The sequence below is a fragment of the Fonsecaea erecta genome (genome assembly GCF_001651985.1).
Source record: "Fonsecaea erecta strain CBS 125763 chromosome Unknown Scaff4, whole genome shotgun sequence".
In the NCBI taxonomy this organism is placed as follows: domain Eukaryota; kingdom Fungi; phylum Ascomycota; class Eurotiomycetes; order Chaetothyriales; family Herpotrichiellaceae; genus Fonsecaea; species Fonsecaea erecta.
Window position 1 is genome coordinate 1687486 of NW_017387247.1, and position 26518 is coordinate 1714003.

The 26518-nt window shown below is 53.8% G+C and overlaps 13 protein-coding genes across 13 annotated transcripts; 7 read left to right on the top strand and 6 right to left on the bottom strand.

Moving 5' to 3' along the window:
- Positions 1-505: 505 nt before the first annotated feature.
- AYL99_05368 (hypothetical protein) lies at positions 506-1645 on the top strand (the record flags this gene model as incomplete). The annotated part of the gene is made up of 1 exon (XM_018836880.1): positions 506-1645. One exon carries the CDS (start codon positions 506-508, stop codon positions 1643-1645), a length of 1140 nt encoding a protein of 379 aa, XP_018693733.1.
- A 363-nt stretch (positions 1646-2008) lies between these two features.
- AYL99_05369 (hypothetical protein) lies at positions 2009-3853 on the bottom strand (the record flags this gene model as incomplete). Its single annotated transcript, XM_018836881.1, has 3 exons — positions 2009-2418; positions 2493-2623; positions 2673-3853. The coding sequence occupies 3 exons, from the start codon at positions 3851-3853 to the stop codon at positions 2009-2011; spliced, it is 1722 nt and encodes a 573-aa protein (XP_018693734.1).
- Positions 3854-4513: 660 nt separating this feature from the next.
- AYL99_05370 (hypothetical protein) lies at positions 4514-6225 on the bottom strand (the record flags this gene model as incomplete). Its single annotated transcript, XM_018836882.1, has 3 exons — positions 4514-4928; positions 4979-5953; positions 6014-6225. 3 exons carry the CDS (start codon positions 6223-6225, stop codon positions 4514-4516), a joined length of 1602 nt encoding a protein of 533 aa, XP_018693735.1.
- A 700-nt stretch (positions 6226-6925) lies between these two features.
- AYL99_05371 (hypothetical protein) lies at positions 6926-8075 on the bottom strand (the record flags this gene model as incomplete). The annotated part of the gene is made up of 4 exons (XM_018836883.1): positions 6926-7110; positions 7174-7214; positions 7265-7344; positions 7401-8075. 4 exons carry the CDS (start codon positions 8073-8075, stop codon positions 6926-6928), a joined length of 981 nt encoding a protein of 326 aa, XP_018693736.1.
- A 482-nt stretch (positions 8076-8557) lies between these two features.
- AYL99_05372 (hypothetical protein) lies at positions 8558-10585 on the top strand (the record flags this gene model as incomplete). Its single annotated transcript, XM_018836884.1, has 8 exons — positions 8558-8916; positions 8963-9177; positions 9229-9424; positions 9515-9560; positions 9610-9640; positions 9689-9999; positions 10050-10318; positions 10366-10585. The coding sequence occupies 8 exons, from the start codon at positions 8558-8560 to the stop codon at positions 10583-10585; spliced, it is 1647 nt and encodes a 548-aa protein (XP_018693737.1).
- Positions 10586-11104: 519 nt separating this feature from the next.
- Positions 11105-13140, top strand: AYL99_05373 (hypothetical protein; the record flags this gene model as incomplete). Its single annotated transcript, XM_018836885.1, has 5 exons — positions 11105-11136; positions 11171-11838; positions 11905-12188; positions 12242-12372; positions 12426-13140. The coding sequence occupies 5 exons, from the start codon at positions 11105-11107 to the stop codon at positions 13138-13140; spliced, it is 1830 nt and encodes a 609-aa protein (XP_018693738.1).
- Positions 13141-13364: 224 nt separating this feature from the next.
- Positions 13365-13667, bottom strand: AYL99_05374 (hypothetical protein; the record flags this gene model as incomplete). The annotated part of the gene is made up of 1 exon (XM_018836886.1): positions 13365-13667. One exon carries the CDS (start codon positions 13665-13667, stop codon positions 13365-13367), a length of 303 nt encoding a protein of 100 aa, XP_018693739.1.
- Positions 13668-14471: 804 nt separating this feature from the next.
- AYL99_05375 (hypothetical protein) lies at positions 14472-15704 on the top strand (the record flags this gene model as incomplete). Its single annotated transcript, XM_018836887.1, has 3 exons — positions 14472-14676; positions 14758-14962; positions 15014-15704. 3 exons carry the CDS (start codon positions 14472-14474, stop codon positions 15702-15704), a joined length of 1101 nt encoding a protein of 366 aa, XP_018693740.1.
- Positions 15705-16097: 393 nt separating this feature from the next.
- On the bottom strand, positions 16098-20200 carry AYL99_05376 (hypothetical protein; the record flags this gene model as incomplete). The annotated part of the gene is made up of 5 exons (XM_018836888.1): positions 16098-16312; positions 17227-17516; positions 17585-17741; positions 17862-18123; positions 18167-20200. The coding sequence occupies 5 exons, from the start codon at positions 20198-20200 to the stop codon at positions 16098-16100; spliced, it is 2958 nt and encodes a 985-aa protein (XP_018693741.1).
- A 239-nt stretch (positions 20201-20439) lies between these two features.
- On the bottom strand, positions 20440-21435 carry AYL99_05377 (hypothetical protein; the record flags this gene model as incomplete). Its single annotated transcript, XM_018836889.1, has 1 exon — positions 20440-21435. One exon carries the CDS (start codon positions 21433-21435, stop codon positions 20440-20442), a length of 996 nt encoding a protein of 331 aa, XP_018693742.1.
- Positions 21436-21723: 288 nt separating this feature from the next.
- On the top strand, positions 21724-22758 carry AYL99_05378 (ornithine carbamoyltransferase, mitochondrial; the record flags this gene model as incomplete). The annotated part of the gene is made up of 1 exon (XM_018836890.1): positions 21724-22758. The coding sequence occupies one exon, from the start codon at positions 21724-21726 to the stop codon at positions 22756-22758; it is 1035 nt and encodes a 344-aa protein (XP_018693743.1).
- Positions 22759-23320: 562 nt separating this feature from the next.
- On the top strand, positions 23321-24529 carry AYL99_05379 (hypothetical protein; the record flags this gene model as incomplete). The annotated part of the gene is made up of 1 exon (XM_018836891.1): positions 23321-24529. The coding sequence occupies one exon, from the start codon at positions 23321-23323 to the stop codon at positions 24527-24529; it is 1209 nt and encodes a 402-aa protein (XP_018693744.1).
- Positions 24530-25221: 692 nt separating this feature from the next.
- Positions 25222-26163, top strand: AYL99_05380 (hypothetical protein; the record flags this gene model as incomplete). The annotated part of the gene is made up of 1 exon (XM_018836892.1): positions 25222-26163. One exon carries the CDS (start codon positions 25222-25224, stop codon positions 26161-26163), a length of 942 nt encoding a protein of 313 aa, XP_018693745.1.
- Positions 26164-26518: the final 355 nt, after the last annotated feature.

Sequence of the window (26518 nt, forward strand, 5' to 3'; positions counted from 1 at the left end):
GAGACGGTATACGTAAGTCAGTCGACGAGTCAGTCTGTGCCCGGGACGGAGGACATATGACATAAAGGAACACCGGGGGTTGTGATGTCCTGGATATCTACTGGGTATGTCTATATGTGTTTCACGCCCTCCCTTCACCCACTCTCCAGCGTTTATATACATATGCAAACTACAGAACACAGACCACCTCGCAAGAAGCCCATCCCTTCTCTGCATCCCTCAGGCGTCCCAACGGCCTGGTCCCTTGCAGCTGCCGCCTTAAAGGAGCGGCTCATGTGGTGAGCCATTTTATAAAGGTCTGTGGACCAGCAATGAGCTGACTACGACGGACTACTTGGACCTCCTCGACGTCAGCATTGTTCATGTTTCCGACTTCTACTGACGACCCAAGAATTAAGAAAAATCAGAAGCATCACTTTCAAGTCAAAAGTCACAGAACCGCTAGCTAGGACATTGCTCTTCTCTACGGAATTCTCTCAGACCATCAATAGTGAGAACGGTCACTATGTCGACTACCACCACTGCCACCACCACCTCTACTAATTCACATCCTTCGTCCTCTATCGCCCTCAAGGACAAGGACACGCTGACCGCCTCGTTCAACTACTGGGGCAGCACGTCGGCGCCGAAAGAGTCCGAGATCCTGCATATCTTCAACGGCTCATCGACCGAGCTCCGAAGCGTAGAGTGTCCCGTCACCGACATTCGCCCCTACGGACTCTCGAACTTCGATCTCAATACGCACGGGTTCAAAGTCATGAGACACTCGTCGGCCCTACTGCCCCCGCAGCGCGACTCGATCCCGGATTTCCACGACACGGACCTGGTCAACGGGACGTACTGGCCCGAACTGGTGTCCCTGCTCAAAGCGCAACTGGGCGTGCGCTGCGCGGCCGCCATCAACACCACGGTGCGAGACATCAAGCAGACCGCCCCGACCGGGTTCGACCCCAAGCACCCGCGCTTCACGCAGCAGAGCATGCAGCCGTTCTTCATCGTGCACGGCGACTACACGGCGGCAGGAGCGCGGGCGCAGCTGCGCGCGGTGGCGCCGACCTTCTTCGCCGACAACAACAACATGGCCGGCACGAGCGCGGCCGAGCGGGACAAGTTCTTCGCCCTGCGCGCCGAGATCATCGCCGCCGAAGACGCCGCCATGCGGCTCCAGGGCATCACCGACCAGTGGCAGTGGAGCGGGGAGAACTACACGGGTCCCCGCTGGGCCATGCTCAGCGTGTGGCGGCCGCTGGAGCCCGTGGCCGCCGACCCGCTGGGGCTCATGGACCCGCGCACACTGCTGCCGCGGCGGCGGCGGGAGGAGGAGGAGCAGGAGGGGGAGGACGGGAAGACTCCGTATGTCGCGCTGCAGCGCGTCTACAAGTCCCGGCCGGGCTTTGAGCCCGAGTTCCGCAGCGAGAACATGCTGGCCGTGGCGCCCCGTGACGGCAGCCAGCATCGCTGGTTCTATATCAGCCAGCAACAACCAGAGGAGGTCTACGCCCTCAAGCTGTTCGACAGCGAGGCGCATCGCCGCGACGGCAATGAGGTCGCCGAGTGGGTGGCGCACAGTGCCTTTGCGCTTCCGGACCAAGAAGGCGAGAGACTTCGTAGGAGCGTCGAGGTTAGGATGGTGGTTATTTGGTAGGTTCGCATATATATATAGTTATATATATAGATATGTATCGATATCCATGTATTCGACCCAAGTTTCGTGTTTCTGCGGCCCTCTCGGGCCTACCAGGCGAGAGGAGAGGGGAAGGAGATGAAACAAGCGAAGAGAAGGGCGTCATTTATAGTAGAAAAAATCTATTCAAATCTCTCAACGATATGATAAGTGAGCTGGAGAAAAGCTGCATTCGATTGATAATGTCTGGGTGGTTTACTGTTTGTCCCGAGCTTGAATTTCAAATTGTCTTCTCAATCCTCTTCGTCTTCATCTAGCTAGGTGTCTAGCACTCTCCTTCTAAAACATCTCAGCGTCTCCTCCTTCTCCTCCTGGATGACAAGCTTAGACCGGTACCGCAATCTCGACCGTCTTCTCCGTCGGCACGACCTTCTCACTCGCCACAACGCCGTTGCTCTTCTCCTCCCTCTCATCCTTGTGGTGGTGCACGACCGTGAAGCCCTTCCAGTCGGGAAGGGTGTCGCGGCACTGTTCCTCGTACATCTGGATGCCGCCCGGGTGGGTCAGGATCTGGACCTTCTTGCCGGGAATGTTGGCCCCGTTCCACCAGCTGTTGGTGAGTGGGAAGAGCGTGTGCTGGTTCATGGCGTCGATCATGCTGTCCCACGAGTCCTCGGCGTCGCGGTTTGGCTCGATCGTCCCAGCGCCTTCCTTCTCCAGCTTCTCGATTGCCGACAGGATGAAGTCGCTCTGTGCTTCGATGATGGTGGGCCCGTTGGACAACGCGGTCGGAGCTAAATGAGGAGGTAAGTCAGCACTGAGTCCCTAAGAAAATGGATGAGTGAGAAGAGAGGGGAATAAGACGTACCGTGAGGTGTGTAAACCATAAACAGGTTGGGGAAGCCGTTGATGGTCATCCCCAGGTAGGTGCGAATGCCGTCTTTCCAGACATCTTTGATATCGACGCCGTCCTTGTTTTTCAATCCCATCTGTGTCAACCTGGTCACAGCTTAGTGATGATCAGCGACAACAAAGTCCAATAACTTACGATCCAGAAAAGGAGTCGAATCCCGTCGCAAGAACCATGACGTCGAAATCATGCTGCGTACCGTCCTCCATCAGCACGCCGGTGGCATTGAACGTTTTGAGAGGGTTCTCATTCATGTTGATGATGTCGACATTCGGGCGATCGAGCATCTCGTAGTAGTCCTGCTCCAGAGGGCTTCTCTTGGTGCCGAAGTGATAAGGTGCCTTGACCGGGACCATCAGCTCTTGCTTCCTCGGGTCCTTGATCCTCTGCCTCATCTTCTTCGCCCAGAAGTCATACACTTTCTGGTTAGCTTCTTTGCTCAGCACGACGTCGTTGTAGTTCGTCATGAGGAAGTTGAAGCCGCCTCTCTCCCAAATCTCTTCAAAGTGCCGCTCGCGTTCCTCGTCAGATACATCAAGCACACCGCATGGCTCGGTTGAGCCGGGAAACCCAGCCCTCGACTTACGGCCTTCGCGGAACAGAGCCTGGAAATAGGATTTCCAGCCCTTTTGCTCTGCGGGGCTGAGCGGGCGTTGGCCCATGGGCAAGCACAGACTCGGCCGTCGCATGAAGACGGTGAGCTGGTCGGCTTCCTTGGCCAATTCTTGCACGACTTGCACAGCGGTGGCGCCGGCTCCAATAAGGCCCACTTTCTTTCCCTTCACGCTCATGTCTTCTGGCCAGAAGCCGGTGTGGTGCAGGACCCCCTTGTAGTCCGTCAAGCCAGGGAAGTCCGGGATATGTCTCCGGTGCAGCAAGCCTGTGCACAGAATCAAGTACTTGCTCTGTGCAATGTGGCCCTGTTCGGTCTTGACCGTCCACTTCTCGTCGCTCGGATTCCATCGAGCATCGACCACGTGCGCATTGAATTGCACGTCCTTGCGGAGGTTGAGTACCTTGTCGATATGCGCGCAGTACGCCCGGATCTCCTTGTGACCGGGGAACTTCTCGCTGAACTCCCAGTCGCGCCAGACTTCAGGGATATTCAATTGATAGTAGGGCCACTCGGAGTCCACGCGGGCTCCGGGGTAACGGTTCCAGTACCAGACCCCGCCAAAGTCGCCTCCAGACTCAAACACCTTGGCATTGAAACCTGCCTTGCGGAGACGGTATAGCATGGATATGCCGCTGAATCCGGCTCCGACTACGAGAGCATCGCAGTGGACGATGGCGCCCATTGATGGGTTTGTATCCGTCATCTTGTTTTGCGGGACAAAGAGAGATTGTATGGGACGGGTCGAGTCAGGAGTAGTGGTACAGCAAGAGGGAAGAAGGGGTCCCTCTTATGGTAATCAAGGGACGGGAGGCCCTGCCACACCTTCTATCCGCGGGACAAGTCTTGAAGCAGCGTCAATGCTCTGTTCTTGCCTGGTGTTTCTGATTTGCTGCCAGAGATCCATTCTCACGCCAAGGTCAGCGGACAGTGGTCAGGGTGGTCTTCTCCACCAGTCTTTCGTACGAGGACACGATGACGGATGTGAGCGGAGGAAGCGGAGTGAGGGGTCTGGAGTGGACTTAACCGGGAGGCATTGTTTAATAGCAATGCCGGCTATAGCGCTTGCCGAGGTTTGACGAGATGCAGATCCGGGAATCGACCTGTCCCTGATGCACAGAAAGCCCTAGAGTTCTTGGTACAATGGCTTCCCAGGTGCAAGTCTATGGTCCTTCATTGCGAGACAGCGAGGGTTGCACGACATCCACTGGTGCCTCCAGTCTGTCCGTGAGGTTGTCAGCAATGCACTATCCAGAGGCCCCACCGACTGCACGAGCACGCTAGGTGAAAGGCAAGGCTGGAGGGATCGACGTGTGCTGACCTGCCCAAATATTATGAGAGAAAACGCTCCTGGAATTGATTCGTTCTATGCCGACCGTGGTTGGGACTCGAAGGAACCATCCGTGACAACCTCGGAAATTGTACCTTGCCAGGTTTTGAATTTCCTCGCGGGTAATCGGTGCTCGAACATTGCATCGATTTCTGCGGCATTGCGATCCTTCATTTCTGGAACGAAGAGCCAGGTCAGCACACACGCGATAGCCGAGAACCCTGCGATGATAAATCCCGCCTTGGCCCTTAGGTCACCCTGATCGACGTTGTACACATAAGGGAGACTGATCCCAAAGACTCCCTGCGCTAAGGCTCCTGAGAACCAACCGATGCCTTGGGTCTTTGCACGGAGCCGAAGAGACGAGGTTTCGGCGCCAACGACGACCGAGACCGGCCATATTCCAACACCAACGACCACGACTACTGCCATCATGGTGACCGCCGCGTACCTGCAAAGAGATCAGCAGGTCGGTTTACCTCAACAGGGGAGATCTGATACCATATCACGACAACACCGTCAAAACACCCGGCGATTCCCATACCCAGCCAGAGGACTGTGCTAACGGTCAACGTCGTCAAGCCGAGGACTCGCCGTCCAACCTTTGTGACAAGCCACATGCTGACAATATTGGCCAGCAACCCTAGGCCAACGCCAAGTTGAAGGAATAGAAGAGCATTTTGTGCGCTCATTCCGATGATCTGGATGAAATAGCTGGCATCACCGAGCAAGGAAAGCCCAAAAAGCTGAGGCAGCATATTTGCCAGGGTGACTATCAGTGTACGCCGCCTATTTGTGCCCTGCAAGCATTCCATATATGTTGCTCGATCGTGTCTGGACTGTGCTTCCTCTTTCTGTAACGAGAGCAGCAGGCTGTCGATATTCTCCTGCGGCTCGGTTCTCGAACTGTCGAGGCGCTGTTGAGCTTTCAATGCCTTGTCGTATGCCTTCTTCCGGAGCAGGTAAGTCGGACTCTCCGGCACCAGCAGAGCTAGGATGAAAGGCACAGCCGAAAATGGCCATTGTGCAATTATCGGGGTAGTATAGGGCTGGTTATCCGGATATTTCAAGGATGTATAGACGATGACTGCACCAACCAGTTGCCCTAGCAGCGTGAACACCGGGAAAAAGGCCATGACCGTTGCTCTCAATGTCAGTGGGAGGATTTCTGAGAGATATGTTTGTGTGGAACAGAGGAGTGTTCCAACAGCCACCCCCTGGATGAGTTTGGCTGCCAAAAAGGCGCTCCTCCGCGAGTCCAATGCCTCGAATAAATGCGAACAATATATAGTAGCTACTCCTGCGGCCGACAAGAGGCTTCCCAGAGCAAGTGTCGGACGTCGCCCAACATGGTCTTGAAGCCAGCCAGCGATGATACTGCCGATCATAGCACCAAGCGTGCCGACAGAATTCCAAAGCCCCACCCACATCGAGGGGATGATGAAGCGGTGATCTAATTCTTGGCCATAGTCTTCCCTGAGGGCCATAATATTAGCTCTGGCGACGAAATCGATTCCAAGGACAAGGCAGGCTCACTGAAACGCTGGTATCGCTGAGAGGTTGCCCACTATCGACGTGTCAAATCCATTGAGCAATATGGCCGACGTCAAACCAAGGGAGTACCCCACGATCTTGGGCCACTTTCTTATGGACTTCCACAGTGTCGGCTCATCGTCCACCGACTGCTCGGCTGTCTGCAGGGAGAGTTCGAGCCGCGGTGTCGCGGTAGAGGGGCCCTTGTCGGCCATGTCGTTTCCGTATGTGGAGGGCGCGTCATGGACAAGTGGCTGAGCAGCTGGGCCTTTTGGCAAGTGACGTGCTTCTTATACTCCTCGACTGAGCTCCAGCACTGCAGTGTGATGTCCTCCGCTTCCTTGTGCCAACCCCGGCGGAAAGGGCGAACCAACAACGACCGGGTTCTTTGGGGGCCCATATTGAAGCTTGTCTGGCGCATCCAGACGTCGTCTAAAGAATGTGCTGAGCTGAATGGATCATTCGCCTGTGACAAGGGGCATGCCAGACAGTTCCAGGTTCAATGCCAGGTCAGGATGGAATGGTGGTCCTGGTAAGACACGTGAAACCTGTGGTTCGTCGTGATGCCAAGGCCACAAAATGCGCTATAATTATTAGCGTCAAATGTGTATTCAAAAGTGGCTGTGAGCAAGGATATTAGCGCCTTGGCTCTACGTTAAGTTGACACAATCCAAGGCATAGCCCAAACGGTAAATAAGTTTGATCTTTTTTCTTTCGGTCCTCTTCTCACAGCTGGAACAAACCTCCCACTTTGAGCACTGGACACGATGACACTAGACAGGAGACATGTGGCACCAATAATACCGGGAGAACAAGTCGGACTTACTGCGGTGGTGCTACAGAGAACTAACCGGTGCAACCACGGCAAACACATCTACACACCTGGCCGCGCGGCCTACCGAGATATTCAGAGGATTAATGCTCGTCTTTATCTTCGTCATAATGTCCTGACGGGTCGTCCTTTAACGATGGGTCCAGCACAACACGCGGATCATCACTTTCCACCCACCCACAGAACGGCTGGCTCAGCTTGTAACCCATCAGCTGTTGGATATGGACAGGCATCTTAAGCACCACCTCCCGTGAGATGGCCAGGTATTCTGGGCCAGCGTGTTAGCATGTGTCACAGTCTTCAATTTTACCGAAAAGGGAGAGGAACTCACGGTTTTCTTCCTGCCGCAGCCAGCCCTTGGTCATGAAGCAACTAAAGTAGTCAGGCCTTCCTGTTTCATGTGAATGGCTCAATGACCTTACCTGAAGAGCAACCGTTCCTGATCTGTCGTCTTGTTGGCAGAACCACCGTGATAACATGAACTCAACATCATAAAGGCGTCCTGCACACACCGTCAGTGTCACGAGCGTCGGGATTCAGGATGGCAACGGGACTTACCCCTGGTTCTAACTCGGCGTGTACAGCAAGTTCCTCCTGAGGTGGTCGGTCCTTGGACCAGAGATGACTGCCGGGGATAAATCTTGTCGCACCATTTTCTCGAGTCGCAGGTTTACCAGCAATGAACCAGCCGATGCCAACATCTCGATCATAATTGTCAGGATATACTGCCACTTCTTTCTCATAAGTCTGGTGACACCAGCTGTCCCTGTGGAGAGGTTGGTCCCATGCTCCCGGTCCGATGGAGAAACAAATCGAATTGTTGAGCTGAGGATCCGACGTTGCAAAGATTTTCTTTTGACCACTCCAATACCAGTTCTTGGTTGTCAGGAACTCCTTGCACACAGCCTGATAGAGTGGATGGTTGATGATATGCTCGGCACAGATTGGACTTTTGCCGATCATGCCCTCAACCCTCCGAGTTTGGATCGGAAAGAAGTCTCCCTCCCACACAACATCCGCCTCGATATGTGGGCGCAACTCCCTTTCCACCTGGGCAAGGATCTTCTTATCAACGGCCCCTTTGACCCTACATCCGCCACTGATTTTGAGCGCTTTTATCACATCTGCTGGATCGGCATCAGCCTCGAAGGTGAGGACGGGTGGAAGGCTCTCCACTTTGATTGGGAGGAAAACCCTTTCCGCCGTGGCGGTCGTGATTATTGTTGTTGCCATTCTCTCCTTTTCATTACAATGCTCTTGAACCCACCCCCCATTTCCTCACAAGCCTGTATATTATAATTGCATCCCCCGAATAACTTTCCTACCTGAACGGGAAATTGTGGCTCTCCAAGATCCTTATCTCAGAGGCCGGTTGAAGTCGGTCATCTCCACAAACTCACTTGCCCAATTGAGCGTTATCGTTCTTGGCCAGCTATACTAACCTCGAAAGTTTAGACAAACCTCAAATTGGACCACTTACTAGCTGAGGCTGGTGCGTGGTGTATCTGTGTCAGCCTATCGCAAGGGTCTGGACTTTCAGGGATTTATCTTTCATGCCTAGAGAGGCAATCGAGGCCAACCCCTAGCTTATCAAGTCGACAGTGCACGTTCGTATAACGAACAGATACATATCATGAAAGGACAGCAGCCGCCTCGTGAGCGGCGACAACTTCTTCACTTCCCTTTGACCAGACTCCGTCACAAAGTGCCTCAGGATGGCAACTTCCTCCACCACGGCAGACCGCAAAAATGCTCAGATCGACATTGATGACCTCGAGTTGCGGGCTCAGGGTTATACCCGAGCGATGCCACGACGATTTTCCCTCCTCTCCCTCATATCAATGTCTTATGCCCTCCTTGCAACCTGGAACGGCTTTGGCAGTGCTTTCGGTACCGGCTTCATCGAAGCCTCGTCTGCGGGTTCCATCTGGACTCTGATCATCGCTGCATTTATGACAGCAGTCACAGGATTCGGCATGGCCGAGCTGTCCAGCGCGTTTCCTGTCGCTGGTGCTCAGTACTACTGGTCTTTTGTGGTCTCTTCTCCTGAATGGGGGCCATTTGCTTCCTACATGTAAGTCGAGAATCTGCTTATGTTAGCCCCTACTAAGCCACGCCAGATCTGCGGGTATCAGCACATTAGGATGGTGGCTGGGGCTCGCCAGCGTCACAAATTTCATTGCGGCAATGATTACTGGAATTGCTGTTCTCAATCATCCAGACTATGTTATCCAAAGATGGCATATCTGGTTGGTTTTCGTGGTGGTCACCTGGTTAGCCGTTGCACTGAACGTGTTTGCGACCAGATGGCTTCCTATGTGGAACAAGTTCATTCGTATGTTTGTCTCTCATGGGATTGCCTACCTCTTCACTAATGTGCGAACAGTTTACTTCTCAGCAACGTCCCTGGCGGTCACAATGATCACCATTTTGGCGTGTGCCGCGCCCAACTTTCAATCTGCCAAATTTGTCTTCACGGATACCACCAATTCGACAGGTTGGCCGAATGACGGGTTAGCCTTCCTATTTGGGATCGTGAACTCACTCTATGGCTTCCTTGGTGTAGACTGTGGCGCGCATTTGTAAGTATTTGCAGGATTCTGGCGTCGATGGAGGCATAATTGCCGCTGTTGACGCGATACTGGGAGCCAAGAGTTGACAGCAATGTGTAGATGCGAAGAAATCCCGAACCCGACCGTCAATGTACCGAAAGTCATTGTGAGCAAACTTACCCGAGCAGGAAGAGTGAATCCACTGACAATTCTAGATGTATCCCGTGCTGATGGGATTTATTACTGGTAAGTTATGCATGTACGTGGCTGGATAATGGTGCTGACGAGGTACAGCTTTTCCTTACTCTATCTCACTATCATTTGTGATTACCGACTTTAACAGTGTCATCTCCACCCCGACCGGACTCCCTCTTATCGAAGTATACTATCAAGCTACAGGCAGCAAAGCCGCCACCTCAGTCCTCATGGTGGCATTTGCGATCTGCTTCTTCGGTTGCGCTACTGCCAACATCACCAGCGCAAGTCGCCAAATGTGGTCAGCATCAAGAGACAACTGTTTCCCTCTCTCGAGGTACTGGAAGCAAGTCCACCCCAGATGGCAGATGCCACTCAATGCGGCATGCTTACAAGCGACACTCGTCTCGGTGGGTGAGAATCTCGCAACCGGTTTCTCATTTACTGATTATATCCCTAGCTATACGGCCTGATCTTCCTGGGTTCGTCGGCCGCATTTTCTTCCATGGTAGGGGCTTGCATCGTTTTTATGACGACATCATATGTGATTCCTCAAGGAATTCTGGCCTGGCGTGGACGCGACAAGATCCTTCCTCCCAGGGCTTTGGACTTGGGGAAGTTTGGTCTTCCGCTGAATGTGCTTGCTTGCGTCTGGGTGGTCTTCATCGACATTATCTACTGCATTCCCGTGTCGTATCCCGTCACACTCGAGAACATGAACTGGATCAGGTATGTAACAACATCACTTAGCAGAAGGGCTACTAACAAGACGGCAGCGTGGTCACCGTTGGCTTGGTTTCGTTCCTTCTCGTTGCATGGTTTACCCACCAGCGATATGTTTTCAAAGGGCCAAATATCAACTTTGAACTCCTTCAAGCTGCACGTCATGACGAGCTTCTTGGTCATCGAACCATCGAAGGGATTGCTGTTGCGGATGACAATGAGATCATTGAAGCACTGAGACAGCGCTCAATCTCTGAGGCCAAGAAGGCATAGAAGGGAATTTTAGGGGATGTAGAATATTGTTTAGGTCGAGCGCAGAGCTCCCCTGGCCATGCAATAGCCCTGGCCACAGTTTTTAGGGCTTGATTTCTCACGCAGAAACAATTCATCTTCGACAATATCATTAGTATTCCTTACACGTGCGGGTAATGGCTGCCGTCTGGCGCTACAGCCGTGAGTGGAGACGCGTCGCTAGAATAAGGTTGCTTGATCTGGTGTCGAGGATCCTTTTGCTTTTCTCTTCTGTATATCTCCGGCAACCTGCAGCATTGTCTTTTGTTGGTTCATTGAGTCCTGTAAGACCTTGCTTTCCTTTTCACAGCCGACAATAGAAGTTAGAAGTGCAACCGTCAACGCCGCAGGCAGGCATTTCATGATGGCAACCACCTTATCTCCTTATCAGCAGGCCTCGCGCGTGCCAAAGACTCGTCGGACAAATTCTCTAGCCTTTGCAAAATCCGACTGCCACAATTGCGAGTCGTTCGGCCTGCATTGCGATAGACAAAGGCCGCGATGCACGACCTGCCAGCAATCTGGGCGATTGTGTCAGGGCTATTCCATGCAATTAACATGGCACAGCAACCACTCCACCGCTGATAAGCCTCCCAAAGTGCAGGCGGCCCTCTCTCAAGCGAGGCGGGGCTCAGGAGCATCGTCTTCTATCGAAGGAGAATTGCCTCACAGCAATCAAAGCGCTCGTGGCGAAGAGTCCACTTCTAGCAATCCTCGCCAGTATATGTTTGTCTCTGGGAGAGCAGCAAAGAGACGAAAGCGCCGGCATGTCCCGAGGAACATTGCGACAAGAGAGGCCTCTTTTGACAGCGGCAAACACGTTACAAACACTGACGAGTCAAGTCCTCCTCGAGCACCAACAGATGCATTCCAAGACCCCCAGGTGGCTGCAGAATATAGTACAGTCCAAACACAAATCGAGCCGTATCCTCTGCAATTACGGTCTCCTTCTGGTGCTCCATGGCTACATGGACAATTAGACGCCGACGTGATAACAGAAGTCGAAGCCGTGGACACTCCTGACAGCGAAAGTCTAGAACAATGTCTGCAAATCCAACATTCTCAGGACTCGTCGGCAGTATGGAGCCCCGTTTCGTCAGAGAATGTCAGCGGATCCTCGTCCGAGATTGAGCACCTTATAGAATCTGGATATGCCAGTCAAACCAGCCTCTCTTTCATCCCCCAAGTCTGCTTTCCAACACTGCATGATAAATTCTCTGGCCTTCTCGACATTTGTATGTTTTGGGCTCCATACGCCAGTCTGGTTTGACGCGGGCGTTTGCTAACTACGGTCGTTCCAGATGATCGAGAATTCTGCAATTATCCAATCACTTGCGATTTCAGCATCAACCCTTACCGCTATAGACCCGAAACTACTCAGGGCTCCCAGCATTTGCTGCACGCCATTATGGCGATCTCCTGCCACTTTAGACTGTGGTCTCCTGCCCAAGCTTCCCCGCCTATGGAGGCTTTGAGCCACAAAGGAGCAGCAATGGTGTTATACCAGGGAGCATGGGCGGAGGTTGGCAACTACACCAATGCATTGAGCCTACTCGACACGGCACTTGCCCTCTGGCAACTTGAGGTACGTGCCCAAATCAGGTAACTCGTTGTATTGTAATCTGATTCCACGGGAAGGCCACCATTTCAGCCCTCAATATATGGAGATCCCACTTGACCGACGCATATCACCTTCTGGAGCTTTATGGTGGGGTGAGAAGATGGTCGATGAGCAGAAAAGCCAACGTCCAAGTCTCGATGATTCTTTGGTTAGCCTGGGCACTCCTGCACTGTTCCCTGGGCCTTGTGCTAATCAGTTTAGGTGGGACGCCATGGTATCCCTTTTGGCACGAACAGAATGTGTCCTGCCCTACGCATACCTCGAGACTGTCCTCAAAACCGAAGGACGCCAGCCGTGGACATTCTACCAGCTGAACGGCTGCCCACGCGAGCTGTTCGTTCCAATGACGCAGCTCGCCAACCTCTCCGGCCGTAAATGGAGCAAGACGGTCTCAGTCTTGGTCACGGAGATCGAGCAGTCCATCACCAGGTACTCGTATCCTGGCCGGGGTCTTGACTGCGACTCGGACGACGAAGAAACCATGCACATCGAACGCGATCGCTATCACTGCTGCGAGGGCTTCCGGTACGCGCTGTTGATCTATATCCTGAGGGTATTCCGCTGGCCACGAACCGACTGCCCAGGCAAGCTGAGCGCACGAATCTCGTTCCTGTCACGGGTCTGCCTCGACCACGTCGCGGCATGCCGACCGGACGGGTTCATCCAGAAGCAGCTCCTGTTTGCTGTCTTCATAGCGGGGTCGGAGACACGCAGCATAACACATCGTGTGCTTGTCGAAGAATACTGTAGGCGGTGGTACGAAAGGTTTGGGTACCAGATGTACGCAACCGTGCTGAATGTCATGCAGACCGTCTGGGCGAAGCAAGACGCGGGAGACGAAGCGTTTTGGTGGGGAGAGGAACTGGATGCACGAAGAGCAGAAGAGGGAGATTTTGTACAATTTTGTTTTGGTTAATCTCGAGACCCAACTTGTCTCTTGCTCAAACATTGGTTGCTTGAGAGCTTCTGTCTGAGCGGGGTGTGGTCCATCTGACAGCTCCCTGGGCTGCACATTCTGAGATGATCTTTACCAACGACGACAACATGATGCCATGCCAACAGAACCGCACCCTCATTTCCGACAACCAGGAATCGAGTCTGAACATAAGCACATTCACGATCGGCGGACCTCTATCAGCATTATTCCTTCATCACGCTCTTCTCTCCAGAAACGCTGGTCGCATACTCCGTTGCAAAGTCTCGAACATGACATCCCGCCGCCTCGGCATCGCTTATGGCGTGTTGATTTTCCGCCGTAATTTGAGCACGTTTGGCCGCCTTCTCCAGGTCCCGCGACATTCTCCTCCCTCGAAGGTGTTCCGGGATTGGGCGTAGAGCGGCTAAGAGGTATTTGACTTCGTCGTCGTATGGTTGTGAGGTTGCACCAGAAGCAGGAAACGAAGACGAAGACATGGCATCGGAGTCAGAGTCGTTGTGGGACATTTTCGGCCAGGTGTTCAGTACTATGTTACAGATTTAGCGCATGTCAGGCCACAAGGGGAGCAGAGGGTGTGCAGGGTGGCTCGATGTACTGCTAAGCATGGGGGACTGGAGGTAGGTGTTCCAACGGACCTTGCGGTGTTCAACACTGCTCTAGCAGAACGATTACTGATAAAAATCCTCGATTGTGTACAATCCAAAGTACTTGGAGTCGTGGGAGCAGGCGGATTGTGTGCATGAGGAGGGAACAGAGTAGAGTGACCACGCGAAGGCACATGTCAATGTAAACAAGAACAAGGAGTTTTGTGATCTGAATCCATTAGAGACATTGATAAGTCAAGGAGCCTTCTTCTCCTATCAGCACGTGTGGGAGCGGCAGTTCGACAAGTCCTGCTTTCTGCTCATGGTATGTCCGGAGGACGACGTGTCTGTTCAAAAGACAGTTAGCAGTGCCGCAGTGCCACAGGGATGCGAGGTGGCCTCTGGAGTGTCTCTCAGACGACATCATGTAGGAGCTGATGGTGTTGCCACGCAAACCGATCAGCAGTGTCTGTGTGTATGTGTGTGAGGTTTGATATAGTTGAGCCTCAAATGGCACTTGGATCCCCGCAGTGGAGAATGGAGAATAAACTGCGTCCTGTGTGTGGTTGGTGGCTGCTTGACCAACCGTTTTAGGTCTAGCTGGCTTTTTTGACACCTCTATGCCTTGTATTCTCATGCGCCCTCTTGCTCCTCCTCCTCCCTTACCTTTTTCTCAAGTCCTCATATCTGTTTACTGTCATCCCATCCCCTGAGAGAAGAGAAGACATGGCCTCAGGCGCCGTAGGGTACGACTCCTGCCGGATCTGCGGCAAGACGACCACGCCGATCTCGTGCCCAGAATGCGGTCTACAAGGCTACTGTGGGCCTGAGCACCTAACGGCGGACGAGGACCGTCATCAGAAGGCCTGTCGTGTCATCCGAAAGTTCCAGATAATGCTCGAAAGGGAAGAGAGTCAGAGGCCCGCTGATGGTATTCCATCAATGACCAGGGGCAAGGCACCATCCACCCAACCACGTTTTCTAGAAAAGTATGCGCTGACTTGACTGCAAGACTTGAAGAAGGAAGATTTCAGATACTGTCGTCAGCTCGTCATGCTCCTTCTCAAAATCGAAACCTCCCGGGCCGACAGGCTGGCTCAGACCTATGTCATACCCCTGCATAAAGTACACGGCGGACGCAACGTGCGGATGTATACCATCGCTCCGATTTTGGATATCCGCCTCGGCAACGAACAGGGATGCTACGACTACCTTAAGTGACTGGCCGTCAATAAGTACAACATATGCCTTAAGTGGAAAGCCATCAGGATCGAAGCCAAACCCCTGCATGAGACGATCACGCAGACCCCGAACCTATCTGCGCAGGATGTCTTCGAATCTCTGGAGCCGTTCCGATCAAGGTTCGCCGACTTCTTTGGGCCTCACCTTGTTTGCTTGACCTTGCTCAAGTACCGGCTTCTGCTCGACGTGACGGCGCTCCAAGTGTATTCCGACACCGTCCGTGACAGCAAGCTGCCGCAGGAGATCCACGACCAAGTGCGGGGCTACCTGGTCTGCTGCAACACCGTGCGCAACAACAGAGCCATCATGTCCAGCACAGATCAATCCTTGGTTATCGAGCAGTTGCGCACCCAGTTGATGGACCTCTTCACGTATGATGGCTGCGCCACTTGTCCAACGTGGGGCCTGCTTCTTGGGCCGCGTGAGTCGATAGAAGCAGCTTTGTTAGCTCCCGTCGGACTCGATTGCCACACGGCAGACACGCTCAGTGCTATCAAGCACACCTACGAGGCGTGGCGGCAGACACCGGGTGCCATCGACTTCGTCAGGGGCATGTTGTCGGGGAACGCCTCCACGCCCGGGATTCGAGAGGATCCCATGTTTGGCAAGTGGCAGCTTGGATGGCCAGACTCGGTCAAAGAAGCTCTCGCCAGATCCCGCAGGGCGAAACGCCGAAGAGAAAGGTCCTCTTCTCCCATACCAGAGGGGAGCGGGTGAGTGAGTGCTGGCACCACGCCACAGTGGCTTGTGACACGCAAAGCATTTCGTAGGGATTGCTATCATCCCTCCTTGTCTGCCTGGTGGACGAGGTATAGGGAAAAGGGGGAAGGGAAAAGGGAGATGGGAAATGGGAAATGGGAAATGGGAAATGGAACGGAGGGAGTGGTGGGTGTTGGCAGCAATTAATCAATAGCTTGAGTGTGCAGTCACATGCCGTGACTGCCACCATTGAAGCTATAAATATATTCGAAATGGACCGACCGAACAGCCTTCTTAAGGAATTCATCAAAATTGCAACATCATCATCTTTCTCTCCTCCTTTTTCAAGCTCCGAATCAATCCAATCGCTAAGCGGATTGAGACGCACGCACTGGCTTACTTGTCCTATAATCAATCCAACGCCGCCAGTTTCTTCTGCACAGCTTTCTTCTTCTTCTTCTTCTTCTTCTTCTTCTTCTTCTTCTTCTTCTTCTTCTTCTTCTTCTTCTTCTTCTTCTTCTTCTTCTTCTTCTTCTTCTTCTTCTTCTTCTTCTTCTTCTTCATCTTCTTCTTCTTCTTCTTCTTCTTCTTCTTCTTCCTCTTCTTCTTCTTCTCCTTCTTCTCCTCTTTCTACAACTTCTCCTTCTTCTTCGAGATGTCCATAAGTTTAACAGAAAATTAGTGTAGTGGCCGTATTGTATTGTATTCCATGAAAAAAAAAGCCAAGGTGTCTGTCGCCCCGCCCCATCCATGGGCACTCGGAGTGGACGGTCTGATTGATGCCTGCAGGCTTGCTTGCTTGAGAGGAAGACAGACACACAGGTAGACAGACCGAGAGCATGAGACAAAAATATCTGAGCTTTCTTTCTCGTGCTTGAAGCTGGTGGTGGTGATGGTCACGAGCAGCAGCAGCAGCAGCAGCAGGAGGAGGAGGAGTATATGTATGTGCATGCACGTCCGTGTGGGGAGCACCGGAGCCGGAGGTACTCTTTTTTCAAGCGACGACTTTTCGGTCTTCGTCTTCGTCATGGTCATGGTAGTAGTTGTCCTAGCCTTCCTTGTATTCCCATCCAGCATCACCATCACCATCACCATCAGACCTGCAGTGTGAGAATGGCAACGTCCCGTCGTCCCCTTTTCAATAGCGGGCTCATCCAGTTCTCCAAAGCCAGCAACGGTGGCTGGGTGTGTGCGTAGTGTGTTCATATCTTCTTCTTACGTGAAGAACCGAGATGAAGCGTGTTAACCCGCCGACCCGCCAACCTCCTAGCAGATCTCAACCAGGCACGCGCGTCCGTGTCGTGGACAGCTAGCTAGCTAGCTAGCTCCATTGGAGGGACGACGAAACCCGGACTGTCACCGGAGTTGCTGGCTGCTGGCTTCCTCTTGAAGAAGTTGTGTTTCAAAGAAGAAAATAGTCGTAGTCGCTAATTTGTTGTCTTCCTCACTTCTCACTCCTCAACGCTTCCACTCGAGCTTGAAGCGGAGCTAGGGCTGGAGCTGGAGCTGGATTCGGACGTCTCGCTCGCGCTGCTCTCACTCGCCGCGCGCTTCCGCTCTCTCTCCTCCTTGTCCTTCTGGGCCTTGACCTTCTTGGCTGCCTTGTCGATGGCTTTCCTCCTCGACGCACTCCATTTGCACACCTCCCCGGCGTAGTTCAGGCGGTACGCCACGTCCTTGTTCGTCATGCCCGGTTTGATCGACCGGAAAGTGTAGACGTTCCCCAGCGCCGGGTTGGCGTTGGGCTCCAGAACCATCTCCAGGCCCCTTTTCCGGAGTTGGGCATTAAGAGATTTCATGTATGTGGGTGTTTGGGAGCTCATTTTGAACCTGGAGAGGGATGGCGTCTGTGTGAAGGAAATGTGGACGTCTATTATACCTCGAGGCGGTGTGCGCACGTGACCGGTAGAGTACCCGCGAGGTTGCCGAGCTTGCGCCGACACGACAGAAAATTCTCGCCTGGATTGGGACTGACCAGGATCACGGTCTCCCTTTCGAGCGAAATAACGCCACAGGGGTGATTACAGAAGCAATCTAAATCGCATTGAGATGTGTCTATCGACAATCAGCTGATTTTCCATCCCTTCCGACCATGACGTACCGATATCAAAAGCTACAGTCTAATTTTCGCTCCCAGTCCTTTTCCTTCGTACCATAGCTTTTCCTGCCACTTACCTATCCGCACGCCAACATCGGCCTTTGCGTCTAATTTCAAGGTGCCCCCGAGAGCTTCCCTGATCGTGCCCAGAGCATTCCCACCCCATTCGACGGGCAACCGGGGCGTTAGATTCTCTCCGGGCTCGATCGCAAAAGGATAGTTCCATTCGATTGTTCCCACTTCTGACTCGTTGTAAAAGGCAGCAGCTGCAATGTTGGTGACATAAAAGGCGAGAGGTGAAACCAGAATGAACGTTGCAGTCGAGGAAAAAATATGCATCTGCGCCCCGTCAGCCAAATTTCGGCATTGTTAAGCGACGTACCGTTGCTTCTCTCAGGGGATGTGACAGCATATGTGGAGCCGGTACCGTCATTTCCACGCCGGGATCAGGAAAGTTCGGTATCGAGCCAGCATGGCTTTTGATAGTTAGACTCGTATTATGCCCTGAGATATATTGAGAAAGCCATTCTCTTCCAACGGTCCCAATCTCCCATGAGGCATTTGCCGTAAGATTATTGGGGCCCGGCACGACATGTTGTGAATATGCCCATGCGTAACCGACGCGAGTGTTGTTGACCCAAATACTAACATTGCAGTAGGGAATCTTGGCCGAATAGTCCGTGGGATTTGTCACATTAACCCTTGCCTGTATGGTTAATGAGGTTTCCGACGAGTCAACGACTTCCATACCCTTGATTTCTGGCATTTGAAAATCCCCTGCGCGAAGGGGCTTGATGAAGATTTGGCCTTTTGCTGGTATTCGGCGGACTACAAATTCTCCCAGAGCGGTATGCGTGTTGACGTCAACAGTTGCTTCCACGGCGAGCGAAGCTCCTTTCCCAAAGATCAACGACTGCACTACTTGAGAGAATACCGCCTGGTTTTTGATCTCAAGCGGTGCATCTTTGACAATGGACTGGATCAACAAGTCACCATCCACCTGCGTCGCATTTGCCGCTTGCCATTTGGAAAGGTCAAGGTTGCCGAGGAGCTCTCCTTTGTAGAAAACGTCAGCGTCGGCTCTGACCTTATCAACATCCAAATTGACGTTCATTTCAGCAGGTAGTCCGACCAATACTTGGACAACCGCCGATATCTCTGGCCGTGAGCCTGTCATCGGATCCGGCAGAGCAAAGTGAACATCCGTCAACGAGAAATTTTTGATGAGATTGTCAAAGGGATGACCCGGAAGGGAGAACGGGAGCGTGGTATCGTGCAAGAGCTTCCCTATCCAATCGGGAGTGTTCTCGTCTTGTTGGCCGCCACGGATGTAGACAGTGGTATTGCGGCCAGCGAGGTAGTCGGCCACTAGACTGTCCAAAGGGGAGGACTTCGAGCCAGGGCACACAGATGTCAGAGATGTAGGCAACTGCTTCACCAAGCCGATAACGCTCGCGCTGATATTTTGCTTTGGGAGGATATGGATAACATCTGTCCTGGCTGTTCCGAATAGGAGGTAGTTGTCCGCGCAGTCTGGGAGAAGAACCTCAAATGCCAATGGCGGCACATCAAATTTGACGGGATATCGATTCATGACAGAAACCATCGCCATGGCCTTGACACCCTCAGGATGCCCCGGCAGACCATATTCGGCAAAACGGAGTTGTTGAATATCAAACTTTGGCACCGCCGGCACAGCCTGACCTTTGAATTGTAGAGTTTGCGAAATGGTCTGTTTGCCCAGCTTGATCAATCCACTCTGCAAGGAGACAGTTGCGACGGCATCGACGGTGATTTCCTCCAGTTTTCGATCCATGAAATCTTTGGCAACTCTTCGGACCCCGTCAAGATCACCCGGCTCCAGGTCAACGAAGAAGTCGAGGTGGTTGTAGTGGTGATTTCGGATGTTGACACGGACAGGGGGAATAGTGGCTGTCCCCAAGAGGACATTGTGGTACGCCGGCAGATAGACATTGACCTCTGATTCTCCGCTCTTGACTTCTTTTGCCAGCCAGGTCCCAAATCTGCCGAGATCCCTTGTTGCCTTGTTGCGTACTCTTGAAGCATCCATATAAAAGTCTCCTTGAATCCTAGCACGGATGCCGAGAGAAGTAAAGGAATCGATGGACAGCTTGGTGGGCTCGAAGACGAGGCATTCTTTCGCATATTCTTCGATTGTAGACGGCAGGGTGAGACCAAAGCATACTGCTACTACCAGTAGGCATAGAATAGTCAGAGCTATTATGCTGGGCCATCTCGGCTGCTTTTTGGATTTTGGAGAACCCGGCGACTCAGACGATGGAGCGGGTACATCGCCATTGGGCTGGTCGGAGTAACTTGATCGAGTGTCATCTTCAGGGCCGGAGAGGAGGGGGGTTCGTTCGGAAGGCGGCGGCGAGGTTTGCGGTGAGGCCATGTTGAGCAGGCGGATAGCTGCTCTCTCGAGCTGATTCAAGACATGGAGAGGGAGAGAAACAACAATGGCGATCGAAGTGGTTTGAGGCGAGGAAAGTGGTGACGAACACGAAAGGTGAAACTCGGCATGGGATTGTTTGACGTTCCGCGATCTGCAAGGAACAGGCTAGTGAGGCCGTTGGAATTCGCGGGGCGAAAACGCAGGTGGAAAGTCTCCCGACGGTCCGGACCATTATTATTCTATCTCAATTCCCGCAGTTTCGCAGCCAATTTCTTGATATGTTCTGGCCTGGTCTTGCAGCATCCACCCACGAGGATTCCTTTCCATTTACTCCTCTCCTGCACGTCCTTGACAATGCTGTATACTTGCTGATCCCACGATAGCTGACCCTCATCACCACCCACCCATTGCTGCAGCCTGGTGTCGTATACTTGCCCGCCTGCGCCGTCGGGGTAGATAACCAACCGAGGGAGGTCCAGAGCCAGGGCATTGGCGGCGTCTTCGAATCTCTTGACCAAGCCGGCAATGTTCGAAACCTTTGTGCAGTTAATGCCAATCGCGTACGGGGTCCGCTCCCCTTCCAGCAAGGTCTTGACCAACTCTCCCACTACTGTCCCATCAGGCAATTCCTCCTGACCATTGGGGAAGACACAGGAAATCCAGTATTCCTTGTCGGACACTCGTTGCATCATTCTCCTAACCGCTCTTACTTCGTCGATTCTGGGCAGAGTCTCGATCGCGACCAGATCAATATCCGTCCACTCGTCGCTGTCCACAAAGCACACGATCCTTTCCAGGTGGAAGTTGAGAAGGTCATCTTCAGTCATGGCACCATATTTTCCACTGTATTCGGTACTCGGAACCATGGTAGCACCGTATGCACCCAGGCTCAAAGCCACCAGACCGGGTCGTCCATTAAACGCTTCTCGTGCAATCCGAACTGCGGAGAGCATGTATCTCCTCGCCTCTTCTCGTTCAACGCCATTCTCGTTTGTAGTTCGGGTATTCTTGAAGCCATGAAGGCTCGCTTGATATGTTGCAGTAAGAATGATATCCGCTCCAGCTTCCGCAAAATCGCGCTGGACGGTTTTGAGGATCTCCACGCCGTCGACCAGAAGGTGAGACGACCATAGTGGCGTTGCAGTGGAGAATTTCACACCGTGCTCGTCCTCAAGCGTCGTACCCAGCCCACCATCCAGGAGGAGTATTGGCCTGTGCAACAGAGAGGGTGTCATAGTGCTTGGATGGGAGAGGGAAAATATACTTACACCAACATACTCCGTACATATGCACGCCCTGGCGCAGAAGAAATTTCCCCTCACGGGGGGTCGACGAACCAAAACCCGCAGACTGCGGAGCACGACGCCGCAAATGCTGCTACAGCTGCAATGTTTTTTCCTCCCCAGAGTGTGACGCGCAGAAAGAAAATTTTTGTTTTGGGAGTCATATAAAGTCTCGTTCTCCTCAGGAAATGCTTCCTGTAATGATTCCACAGTGTTAGCATTGAACTACCAACGAACGTCATGGCAGCTTTGCGACCTTTCCTCCCCCCGCTTTGCCAATATGGCCGCTCGCTATCGACCTCTACGAAACCGAGTCCCCGTCACCTCCTGTCCATATCCGAGCTCACACCGACCGAGTTCAGCACCCTCGTGAACAACGCAACATCCTTCAAGTCTTCTGCTCTTCAGCCAACATGGCCCAAGCGCACCGCCCTCTCCAACAAGACCATCGCTATGCTTTTCTCCAAGCGCTCGACACGGACAAGAATCTCCACAGAGGGGGCCGTGGTAGCGATGGGGGGACATCCGATGTTCCTTGGCAAGGACGATATACAGCTGGGTGTGAACGAGTCACTCTATGATAGCTCGGTGGTGATATCGAGCATGGTTGCAGGGATCGTGGCACGGGTTGGCCCGCATGCAGACATCGCAAATCTCGCAAAGGACAGCTCCGTGCCCGTGATCAACGCACTATGTGATACATATCACCCGATGCAAATCATTGCCGACTTTGCGACCCTGACACAGACCTTTTCTACGCCGGCGGAGAAATTAAATGGTCTGAAGATCGCCTGGGTAGGAGACGCCAACAATGTGTTGTATGACATGTGCATTGGAGCCAGGAAACTGGGGATCGAGATGGCAGTAGCCTCACCCGAGGGCTACAAGATTCCCTCGAGCATCAAACAAGAAATCGAGGCCGCCGGACCTGGCAAGCTTTTCGAAACGACGAAACCCGAGGAAGCAGTCAAGAACGCAAACATCATCGTCACCGATACATGGATCTCCATGGGCCAAGAATCTGAGAAGCAAAAACGCCTGCGGGCATTCGAGGGGTATCAAGTGACGGAAGAGATGGCTCGCAAGGGAGGGGCAGCGGAGGACTGGAAGTTCATGCACTGCCTTCCGCGGCATCCGGAGGAAGTCAGCGACGACGTTTTCTATGGCCCACGGTCGTTGGTTTTCCCGGAGGCGCAAAACAGACTCTGGTCGGCGATTGCCACGTTGGAGGCGTTTGTGGTGAACAAGGGAGAAGTCAGGAAGGCGGAGCAGTAATAGATTCGATGAGCACGCCGCTTTTTGAAGGGATATTGGCCCCTAGTCCACGCATTACAAAAGCCACAAAGACGATGGATAGTAGTTTATACCATCCCATATCCATCAGGGAGAGACGCGGGGGGAATCACCGAACGACGACTCACACGAGGAGGAATCATCAGAATAATATGGGTCTTGGGTGTATACAGGAGGCCCCTAAATGGAAGCTTGTGATTGGACACCCGGTTTAAGAAGCACATGCCTCGGTCTCCAAAGCACAATCCCAAGACCGACAGCGACATCATCTGCTTTCTCTCGAAACTCCCCACCAACACCAAGCTCTTGCTTGACCGCCTGCTACACTCCTTTCTTCCTTGCCGGCCGCTCCCCATAAGAGCTTCACCATCCGGCTCCCTCGAAAAAGTCTTGGGTGGAAGTCACAAGAAAGAGAAAAGACCCGATGGAGGTCTGTCTCCCCACACGTCCTCTCCCTCTCTGCCTCCCAGCCTAGCAACCTCCCTCACCTTCACTTTGTTCTTGTCCTCGTTCGTCCACATATGCCAATGATATTAACTCCAAGATGCCACAGTCCCCTTCTTCACCTCTCAGTCGCTCCTCGTCCTTTGCCCCTGGCCCGCACCGCCGCTCCCATCCAAACCTCCAACACCTGTCCCTGGCGCCCTTGACGCCCAAATACCCCATCGATCCGGCCGATTATGCCGCCTACTTCAACCCCGAGACCTCAGAGCTGCACACATCCGCATCTATCTCTCACGTCGCGAGCTTGCCGTCTCCTGGAGGCATTCTGTCGAGGAGCGGTTCTGCGGCGCAGTCGCGGGCGCAGTCGCGGGCCAGTTCCCGGACGCGATTGAACCAGAAAAAGAAGAATCGATCCTTCGTGACGATCCAGGCGCCTCTACCTCTCACCGATGCGACCACGGGCGTCGTGCTGCCATCCGGGGCGCTGACGAGCGAAGGGCTCGGCCACAAATCTATCTCGCGTCTCTCCGCCACCACAAACCTGTCACCACAGCAGACGCATAACCCCGCCGAGCACTCGAGCGGCCGATCCTTTCACACCTCCGATTCCTCGTGGTTCATCCAGACGGGCCTTAGCTTGACCGAAGGCTCAAGAGAATCAAAGGGTCAATCTTGGATATCCAAACGCGACTCATCCACCACCCTGGCCACACCGATCGACGAACGACCGTCCATGGGGTTCAGATCTGGACGGGCAACCCCGAGCGGCAATCTCAGCCGACGAGGCAGTTTCCAGCGACGCAGCAAGAGATCCTTGGCCATGACCCCTGTCCCGGCCACGACGCCGATGGTAGAGATGGACACCGGGCCGGACTGGGCGGACGAGCAGACGCAAGCGGAGATCGCGGCACAGATGGACGCCGAGTTCTCGGACGAACTGGACGACGGCGATCCATACGGCATGCTGGATTTCGATGCTCAATTCGACAGCGATGACGAGGAGGAACTACGGAAATCCATCAACGGGTACCGGCTGGGCAGGTGGATGGACGGGCTTGTGGATGTTTTCTTGCGGCTGGAAGATGACTTTTCCACGCCCCAAGTCGACCTGGAGGCTGCGAAGACGAAAGCCCAATCCGACCCTGCAGCAGCATCTCCTGCACCGCCGCCTGCGAAGGACGCCGATCACCCTCCTGGTCCTACTGTGCGGTTCGACGATTCCGTGGAACCGCCCCCAGAGCGTCCCCAGGGCGTGTGGGACGACGTCGCCTGGTTTGGTCGGATGCTAGCGAGGACTGTGCGATCATAGTAGTTTGACCAAACAAAACACACCAAATGCATTCCGTGTTGCTCTTTCTTTGAAAGATACAGTATGTTGTAGCAATTTCAATTTCCACTTCTCATCCCTCCCAGTGCCCATCATTGATTGCCCCGCCCGGCACCCCAACGCCATATCCCGGCGGTTGTTCTGCCTGTCTATTTACGTGCGGTAAGGCACTCCGTTCCAAGGTCATCTTCACTCGACTTCATCGTCCTTTCAGTATTATGTACAGGAGGTAAAATACAAGGCTCCGGGACATGCTAGTTCCATCCATACCTAACCAGCTTAGCAGCCATCGTACCGATACCCACCGAGCCACCTCGCCGCCTAGCTAACAAGTCAGTCGAGTCCACTCCACCGCATGACTGTCTTCCTCTTAGCGGGCCCACAGCATCTCGGCTCTCACCCCTGCGTATGTAAGTACTGGTACTACGTGCGACGCAGCCCATGACCAAGTGACCTCCAGCTAGCCGCCTGTCGTCTTCCCCATGACAACGACCACCACCGCCACAACATTCATGGGTTGACAATGGACCACTTGACCGCTTTGGCGGCCCAGAATATCTACCGTGCAATGTGAGCAAGAAAAACAACTAGAATACCCTCAACCTCCCCTTTCTTCTTCTCCTTGTTCCACCACCTTCGTCTGTGACCTTCCATATACTATACCACGAACAACAATGCATTCCACCCCCTCCCTCGTCTTCTCCCTCGGCCTCCTCCTCCCGCTCTTCCACCCTGCCACGGCGTGGGGCTCTCTGGGCCACCGCACCGTGGCGTACCTGGCGTCGACGTACTTCACGGCCGAGTCGACGCGCATGACGAACCAGCTGCTCCACGGCCAGGACATCTCGGAGGCGGCGCTGTTCCCGGACAAGGTGCGCCACATGCCGCAGTTCGCGTACACGCGGGGGTGGCACTACATCGACGCGCAGGACGCGCCGCCGCAGCAGTGCGGGATCAACATGACGCGGGACTGCGCCCTGGGAGGTGGCTGCGTGGTCAGCGCCATCGCCAATCACACGGCCCGCGTCGCCGACCCGGCGTTGCCGCCCGCCCTGCGCGGCCAGAGCCTGCGCTTCATGATGCACTTCTTCGGCGACGTGCACCAGCCGCTGCACACCGAGGCCGAGGACCGCGGCGGCAACGAGTACGCCGTGCTCTTTGACGGCCGCCACACCAACCTGCACAGCGTGTGGGACACGCTCATCCCGAACAAGTACGCGGGGCCGGGCCACCACGGCGACGACGACGACGACGACGACGAATTCGCCGCCGCGTGGCTGTGGGCGCACCAGCTCTCCGACGCGGCGACGGCGGCGGAAGAGGGAAAGGGAGAGGGAGAATGCCTGCACGACGCGGCAGCCTGCGCTCTGTCCTGGGCCGGCGAGGCGAACAGCTACGTGTGCTCCTACGTGCTGGCCCACGACGTCCACAACCAGGACCTCGGCGGGGCCTACTACGACGGCGCCGTCCCGGTCATCAACCACCTGGTCCAGAAGGCCGGACGGAGACTGGCCGCTTGGATCAACGCGATATCTGTGAATTACACGCCTAGCCACCACCACGTCGTGGAGGCTGATTTGGACGTCGAGCAAGCAAGAATACTACAGATCCAGTGAGAACTCGAGGACAAGGACGGACGTCCTCTTCCGCGAGACGTCGGTCATGCAAAGCAATGACAACAACAATGACGACAACCATGCGCTTGAAACTCTCACATGCCGGCCAACTCAACTACATTGTGTCAGTGCTGCCGATATACACAGCCGGCGCTTCCTCTACGGTCAATGGTCCGCGTCCGAGTCACAATGCTAACACATATAATGGCAACGGGAACATAGAGCCCAGCCCACCAGGAGGTCAAGAGAAAAAACAATAGAGACGGGGCGATGAGGCTGACTGTATATGATGTTCATGCAAGTCGCATATACCAATTGGACTTTCCGCCAAATCTGCCTGCACCATGTCGGCAGC